Genomic DNA, 8,527 nt, shown 5'->3' with positions numbered 1-8,527 from the left:
GCATTTTGCCATAAAAGGGTGTTTTGGAACTGCTTTCTTTTATTAAAAGTGAGTACCTCAAGGGCAGGGACTGGGTTGGATTTGTCTTTCATTCCCAGGTGCTAGCAGAGTGCCCGGCCCAAGGTGGATAAGACGCTCATACAATGTTGGTTTCCCAACGTTGTTGGAGCTGTGATGGAAGTGGCCAGGGCACCGTGATCCAAGGTGTGCAGTGGTAAGCAGCAGTGGCGGCAGCATGGAAGGATGAGAGGCACCGGTGTCAAATCTCCTCTTCCTCGCTGGCCTTGCTCCAGCGGTGACAGCAGTTGGCCGTGATGCCCAGGAGGAAGTTGGTGGCCACGGAAGCGATGGAGACCACAAAGCCCACAAAGGCGATGAAGAGGTAATCATCCAGGGTCAGAGTCAAGTGGCAGGCCTTGAAGCTCTCTTCAGTGAGTGAAAAGAGGGGGGCACCCTCAACTTCAGGGGGGCCCCGACACTCAGCCAGCTGAGAATCTGCAATACAGAACCCAGGCAGGGTAAGGCTCCTGTTGGCAAGAAGGGATGAGAGAGTCTCCTGCACCTTTCAGAGAGTCACTGGGTTTCTTCAATGTGCCACAAATATACTCATCACCTCAATAATCCACAAAGCATTTCTGCTTATTCTTATAGATGTGGAAAAAGGCTGCTCATAGGGTTATAATTGTTTCGAATGGTGGATCTGGGACTTTTGTGACACATGAAGCCTGGAATCTGGACACATCACTTTCTTCTCTATACATTCCTTTGGCTTCTCATTCTCACACAGAGAGGAAGCCAACAGCCCCTTCAGGGTGCCAAGGACTCTTGCCCCACCCTTGATTTTGCTTAGCTTTTTCTGCTCCCGATGTGCATGTCTCTATCACTCTTCCACGGCCCCAAGCATGTCTCCTCTTAGCTAGGAAGGACAACCTCTGTATTTGCCCCTTGTGATGAAGATTCTCCTCTAAGTCTCTGTGGAGTCCCCTCTCTCACTTATGCCTTCCCTTGGGAGCACCGCACACCTGAGTCCTCTGCATTCTCTAGCATGCCTACTCTGCCTACTCTGCTTTGCTGTCCCCTACGGTGTGCTTTGCCTGACGGTTTTATTACTGTCTCTCCTCCCTTGAAGCTACGCTTCTCCCATAGCAGCCTCAGAACAACAACCCTTTGTAGTAAGCACTCAGCTAGTCTTTCTTGAACTGATGTGGGACTTTAACGTAAAATCCTCGTGTCTTGTTTGTATGGAAACTAACTCATGAGCTTTCTCCGGATAATCCAGTCAAGAGCGAAGCCACTGGAGTTATCACCCGAGTGTGACTCTCCCCATCTCTCATCAGTTGTGTGGCTCTGGCTATTTAGTCCCTCTGTATCTGCCAAGTGACAATCATCATGATATCTGCCTTCTGCAATTGGACTCAGGGTCCAGAGAGTTAGAGCACACAAAAGCTTCTAGGGCATACTAAGCATTATTAGGTAAAGGGCGTGCCTTTTATAATGACCACAGCTGGATCTCTCAGGTGTCAGCTCGGAGCCATGGTCTATACTCAGACATCTGAGGGCTTTTGATGCGATAGCCTTTCTCCCCAGCCTTGCGGAACCATCACTTAGGGTCACTTCAACAAATGCATGATGGTTGTCAGTGGTCCAACCTCAGCATTTTCACCTCAGCTCTGGGCAGCAGCTTCAGAGCTAAGTCCTGGATCAGGACAAAAATACTAATTGAGCTCTAACCTTGGTCAAATCTTGCTTATCTTTTTTTTTCTGTTTCTCATGTGTCACCGTTATAAGCAGGGAATAATCTGATTTAAATTTTCCAAGCGAGTCAATGTGAGGCTTTAAAAAATTACAGTTTTTAAAATACAGGCTGTGTCAATGCTACCTAGTCATTACAGAGGTTTTGAGGGCAATGAACAAAGTGATGGCCTGGATTAATCCTTTAGACAGATGGGTATACATACATATTGCTAGTCTTAGAAATGTGTGTGTGTGTTCATTATTGCAATAAGAATGCATTTTTCCCAAGTCACAGGTTGAGTCAAACCCAGAAGGCTGCTTTCACAGGACCCTAGACTCTGATCAGGTCCTGGTCATGTCTAGAGTTGACTCATGAGAAGCTCTCTGTTGGAAACCAGACAATATCAACTTGCAGAGTTGATTGTATATGTATGTATGTAAACCTGCAGTAGACAATGCAGGCCAGGTAAGGGAGGCTGAGGGCACACAGGGTGGAAGGCTGTGGGATGACAAACTTCTCTGGAAATCAAGAGATCAGTCTCGAAATCAGATTGTATCCCAGTAGCTCTCTCAAGTCTGCGTGTGAATTCTGTCTCCCAGCATAAGTAATGGGAGAATCTCAGTAGGAGGAAAGACAGGAAGTGATAAAAAATGTCTAAAGGGATGGTATCACCCAGGTCTACATACTGTGGCAAGACTTGGCCTCTAAGAGGAAATGTAACCCGTCCTCTGTGGAGAAGGAGGGGGCCTGAGGACAAACACTGTTCTTCTCCAGAGCTCAGATGCCCGACCTGCAGTGATGTCTGAGGCTACATTGCTGGGACTTGAGGTTCTCTGGTCTCCTGGAGGTTTGAGTCCCTTGCCTGCATTCATACGTAAGCCTCCGCATATGGGAACTGGGCCTCCCACTCCTGCTGAGAGCTCAGGTCTCTTGCCTGAATTGATGTATAAGTCTACAGTGACTGGGGCTTGTCTCATCTCCTCTCTGAGGCAGCCAGGCTTCCTGCAGGGCAGCCAGGCCTCAGAGATCTCAGCAGAAGAGGAATCCCTACTATGACGAGAGAGCTGCGTGCCCCAGAAGGCTCTTTCTGCCAATAGTGATGAGGGAGAGGGAAGCACAGCTTGCAGAGAGGTTGGGCTGGTAGGGAGATGGCTCTAGGCAGCCTCCCCATCCTGGTCCCCACCATCATCCCTTCTCAGTCTCCAGCTATTTTGGTACTGGAGAACTTCCTCCCACAGCTCTGTGGAAACACTGGAATCGTGACCCACAGCCCCCCTAAGTTATTTTAGTCTCGGGCTCCCCACTCAGTCCTCTCTCTTGCCTTACTCAGTATTGTCCCCCCCCCCCCCACCCGGGTATGCTGAACTTAGGCGCTAGGGAATTCCTGGGATGGGGCTCCAGAAACTCCTCCTGTTCCAATGCCCGGTACTTAGGCCAAGGCTAGGTGCTATACTATAAGTGCATTTGGTAACCGGGGCCACGGCTAAACTTGACTGCCTCTGGGCCAGGTCTCAATACACCTGGATGGGGCCAGGACCCATCCCCACATGAGAGTGGTCTCAGCCCACTCTCTGGTTGGGACTCTACAGTTAGAGTGTCTCCGGTCCCTCTCCCCTGATGCCCACCCCATGCGTAAACCTTGAAGACTCTGCTAAGGCCGCTTGGCCTGCCCAGAGCAGGTTACTTAGTCCAGTACCTGATTCCTGACAGTACGGCCAGAGAACAGCCAGACTGCTAGGGTTTGAGTCCTTATCCATGCATGGTAGTTGTGTGATTCTGACCAAGCTACGAAATGTTTCTGTACTTCTGTTTCCTCCTCATTAGGGTTCTTATGAGGATAAGAGGAGCCAACACATGAAATATGCTTAGAATAAGGCCTGGCACATAGTAAGTACTAAAATAAATAGGATTAGTCATGATTGTTTCTTTCAGGGTTTTCTCGGCACTGACGAGAGGTAGAGTAGAAGTCAGATGAATGTGTTTTTATCTACGGCTCTGCCAATTTCCCAGTGAGCGGCTGTAGGCAAGCCTTCTTAGGGTTCTGCAGTTCAGCTTCTTCACCCGTAGAATGGGGACAATAAAAAAGTGAGTTCCCTGAGATAATATAAGCCAGGGTCTCAGCTCACTCTGCAGAAGTTCAGCAAATGTCACCAATTACCAACTTCCCCCTTTTTTTTTTTTTTTTTTTTTTTTTTTTTTTTTTGCTTGCTATGTGTCTTCTTTGGGATTATAGGTACCATAAGGGCAAGGGGAATCTAATTCTTTAGCAAATGAATTTCTCTAGAATCCAGCATGTGTCCCATATAGTCAACAAATACTTGCTGAACAAAAGAGGGGTATACAAAGGTGAGGGCACACAATATCACTACTACTTTTTGGCTGGGGTGGGGAGACATAACTTCTGCAAACCCTCCCTCCCATGACCAGTCCAGTCACCTCCCTTACCCGCTGTACAGCGCTGTATCCGATTCCGCAGCCACTTCAGCAAGGGCTCCATGGTGCAACCGCACACCCACGGGTTACCCCCGATCTGCAGTGTCACCAGCCCCGGGAGGCCCTCCAGGGCTTCAAGGCTTAGGAAAGCCAGGCCACCATAGCTGAGATCCAGGTCTCTGAGATGCACGAGGCCCTGGAAGGCCTGGGGGTGCACCCTCCGCAGCCAGGGGTTGTGGCTCAGGTCGATATGCACCAGTCCGTGAGCCTCCCGGAACATGTCAGCTGGCACATGACTGAGGTTGTTGTAGCTCAGATCCAGATGCGCCAAGCGCTTGGCATGGAGAAAGAGGCCCTGGGGAAGCTCCACCAAGGAGTTGTTGCGCAAATCCAGCACTCGGAGTTCCATGTAGCATGTGAGATAGCCCGGCGGCACCGCGGCAATGCGGTTGTGGGCCAGGCTGAGGTTGCGGGTGTCCATTGGCAGGTCCGGGGGTACGGAGAACAGCCGCTGACTGCTGCAGTCCACGACTTGGTTATGACAGGTACAAAGGACTGGGCAGCTGGTACCAGCATCAGAGTGTATCACCCCAGCTGCCAAGAGGAAGAAGACCAGCAGCAAGGCTGGGTTGGGAGGCCCGGGCCAGGGAAGTTGGGCCCAGGTGTCGCCCATCTTTGGCAGCTGGCAGCAGCAATGCTGTAGGGAGCCCATGAGGGCTGTGTCCCTCGGTTCAACAGTCAAGGTACGGGGAGGCTGCTACATTAGAGGCCTGAGTCGGGAAGGTGGAATTTCTGAGAGTGTGCCATCATGGCTTAAGACTTTCTTTGGGAGCCTCTAAGCACCCAAGGACTTCCTAAGATCCACAGGACGTCCCTTTGTGGGGTCTGGGGAGCAAGGACTCAGTTGAGACACCCCAGGGTCTGCGGGGATGATCAAAGCTTGAGAAATGAGGGGGACAAGGATGAAGCTGGAGCAGCTGCCAGCAGGTCCTGCGAGCATCCCTGCAGATCTTTTGTGGCCGGGTCACCCATGACTGCTGGATGCTTCCTCTTGGTGCTGTGTCTGAGAGGTGGGAGGGAGGATGTGAGAGAGATGAAAGACGGCCTTTAAAGGTCCTGGCACCTCTTCTAAGAGAGCTTAAGCTCTGTCCTAGGTCTGGGACTGATTAAGAGGTCAGGATTGCACCTGGATCTCCAGAGGCGGCTTCTCCTGGGGGTCCCGTGGGCATGAGTTCACAGAAGACCTGGGGCCAGCGATTTCGGAAAAGGCCTTGGAGAAGTGTGTTCCCATGGCCTCCTGAAAGCCTGGCTGTTTAGTCTCATTGGCCTCTGGAATTTCAAGAGATGCTATTTGCTGCCCAGAGAGGGCTGAGTCCCAAGTGACACCCACTGTCTGGGCCACTGAATCTGGAAAAAGCCATGAGTTCTGGAGGCTCAGGTATGGGTCAGTTGGGAAAGCATTATCTGTGTCTTCAATCTGTCACCATAGCTGTGCACTCAGCAGGCAGAGGCAGAACTGCTCTGTCGACAAGAAAAGCATTCAGGCAGAGAAACGGAGCATCCCTACATCCCTGTCCTCTTACCTAGGTCCTTTGCCTTACCTCCTGCCTTTCTTTCTCACTTCTTTCTTCTTTGAACCTATCTGTCCCCAACCACAAAGTTCTTTGCTCGCTCTGTTTTTCAGATGAGGACGACAGTGAACTCAGAGCCTCGCCTCCAATCACCTACTATCTGTATCCACCTGACCTGAAATCCTCCCAGCTTTCTGTCCGGAGCTGGATGCATTTTTTTCTTTTCTATTGCTCATAGCTCCACCCCGGTGAGCACCAAACACCCCACCCTGAACAACTCCCTAAGAAAAAAAACATGCATCCAAGCTCTGGTGGTTTGTATACCTTTCTCAAACACTTTCAACCTCTCTCTCTCTCTCTCTCTCTCTCTCTCTCTCTCTCTCTCTCTCTCTCTCTCTCTCACACACACACACACACACACACACACATGCTCTCACGCATTTGTAGTTTCCCCTCCAGCTTCTTTCTGCACACACTCCTGCAGAGCCCCCTCCCCAGTGTGCCCCCAGTTTCTTTCACACCGCTAAACAGCCCCGACCTCAGCATCCTTTTATGCTCCAGTTTTAAGCTCCCAGTCTCCCTCTTAAGCCCACACACATACTTGGTCTGGCAAAGGGATGGAGACCCACATCCCACCAGGGTCCCACCCCACTGCTCATCCCTTACCCTCCGTGGCCCCAGCTTCTCTTTACCCACCTGCTGTCCTCACTTGCCCCTCCAACCCCCACCCCTTTATTTCCCTCGGTCCTCTCCCACCCTGTTCTCCACTGCTTCAGAGCATCGGTCTCACCACCGGGAAATCACCCTGGTGCCCCCTCATACAGACTTATTTTTCTCAGTCTCGGGGTCTCCTGCTATACTCCCACAGGCCCTCGGGAGACTACTCACTCTGTTCCAAGGACACAGACATCAATCTGCAGCAGACAAACGGCTCTGCCTCCCTCATCCTGGAATCCCCGCTCCTTTGCTTGCTAGCTTCCAAACAGATTGCCTACTGGGCTCTTCCCCTCCCCCGACTTTCCTCTTCCACGTCTCCTGGATCCCAGGCCAGCATCTTCTGCGTTTTCCTGTCCTGTGGTCCCTGTGCCCCTTCTTTTACGCTGAAGGGGAATCTGAGAGAGGATGCTTAGAAAGTTCACAGAATCTGAATGCCTCTTGGGAAACTCAGCTGGTGCTGAGGCTGCCTTGGTGTGTGGCTTCCGCCAGAGCCAGATCGTCCCCTCCCTCCTCCCTCTCTCCCTCTTTCCCCCTCCCGCCATCTCTCTCCCCTCCTCTCTCTCTTTATCGCTTCCCTTTTTTCCTCGAGGGCCAGGTAATGACGTTTCTCTGTCTCTTAGCAACTGCCTCCACATCTCTGAGCAACAGGAGAACTGGCTATAGACCCCATCAAGATGAGAGGAGAGAATGAAGTATTCCTGGTGAATTCACAGCCACCCTCAGGGTCCTAGTGACAGGGCAAAGGGAAGAAAGGAGAGGAGGGCAGGCAGTCCTAGGATGGGGGATAAGAGAAAGGAGACAGCAGGGGGAGAGAAGGCAGAGGAGTTCATTGGCAAAGGAGGGAGTGGGCAGAGTACTGGCGTGTAATCTTAGATGGAGCAAGGAGAATTTAAGTGCATCGGACCCCAAAGAGACTGAAGAGCATAATATGGAGAAAGGGATTTAATGGGATGGAAAAAAGCAAAATAGACGAGAACAATGAAGCCAAGAATAAGGATGGAAAGAAGAAAGGAACCCGGTTGATTCTCAGTGTTTGCTCACCTGATGGGCAAACACTCTCTGTTAGCTGTATTATTTCTGCATTATTTCCAGGTCTGAGTGTCATCTGGTTCCCAGCACCAGGTGACTTGATGCAAGCTTATTGGGAAGATTATGGGTAAATTCTTTGCTCCGCTCCTTTTAACTGAGTCCTTACCCCACGAACTCTCTGGGGCGAGGAGCTTTGGCTGGAGTGCCGGTTGATCTGAGAGCACTTGGGATGCAAAGAAACAGCTGACTAGCTCAGGTGAGGGTAGCCGGGCCTCACAGAAGCTTGGATAAATCATTAGGAATGGAAATGGCCAGGAGAGTATTACCATCCTAGGTGAGGGCAATGGCTCAGGAGGTGAAAATCTTGTAGTACAATCACAAAGACTGGGGTTTCCACCCTCAGTACCTGTGTAGATGCCTGGCGTTTGTGGCTGTCTCCCTTTCATCCCAGTGCATGGAAGGTGGAGTTGGGATCCCCATGGCAAACTAGCTAGAGAGACTCGATAAACTGAGGAGCTCTGGGTTCAAACAAGAGTCCTTGTCTCTATGTACAGGAATTATTGCAGATGATACTGCTGGCCTCCACATGCACACACAAATACATGTGCTCCTACACAGATGAACACAGATACAACACGTATGTTTACTGCATATATTGCACATGAGAAAAGAATATTACACTTCTTTCTTCTTTCTGAGATCCCCAGGAATCCCTTTTGTTGTTTGTTCCCTTTGAGATCATCCTCCCATCTTCTACTTGGTAGAATGTTGAAATATCACAACACCTCTTTCCTTGGGCATGTCTCTTGTTCAGCATTTACAAATTGGCTTGACTAGCTGGTTTAAATAACTAGCTGGCTTTCCCCCTCCCTCTCCCTTCCTCCTTCTCTTTCCCTTCTTCTTCCTCTCCTCCCCTCTTCTCTTCTCTGCACACCATGCTGGCATTGGGGGGGGGTCTTGCTATGAGGTCCAGATTGGCCTTGAATTCTCAATCTTCCTGCCTCCCAAATGCTGTTGGCTGGCAATCACCACATTTGAATTC

The 8,527-nt window shown here is 50.6% G+C and overlaps 1 protein-coding gene across 1 annotated transcript; it reads right to left on the bottom strand.

The window, feature by feature from the left end:
- Nucleotides 1-259: 259 nt before the first annotated feature.
- Lrrc55 (leucine rich repeat containing 55) lies at nucleotides 260-4,901 on the bottom strand. Its single transcript, XM_038338267.1, has 2 exons — nucleotides 4,181-4,901; nucleotides 260-495 (listed from the first exon to the last, which is right to left on the bottom strand). The coding sequence occupies exons 1-2, from the start codon at nucleotides 4,878-4,880 to the stop codon at nucleotides 260-262; spliced, it is 936 nt and encodes a 311-aa protein (XP_038194195.1). The 5' UTR covers nucleotides 4,881-4,901.
- Nucleotides 4,902-8,527: the final 3,626 nt, after the last annotated feature.

This window comes from Arvicola amphibius, chromosome 7 (genome assembly GCF_903992535.2).
Source record: "Arvicola amphibius chromosome 7, mArvAmp1.2, whole genome shotgun sequence".
Taxonomy (NCBI): Eukaryota; Metazoa; Chordata; class Mammalia; order Rodentia; family Cricetidae; genus Arvicola; species Arvicola amphibius.
Note: the sequence above shows the minus strand (reverse complement) of the source record. Positions and strands in the feature narration are given on the sequence as shown.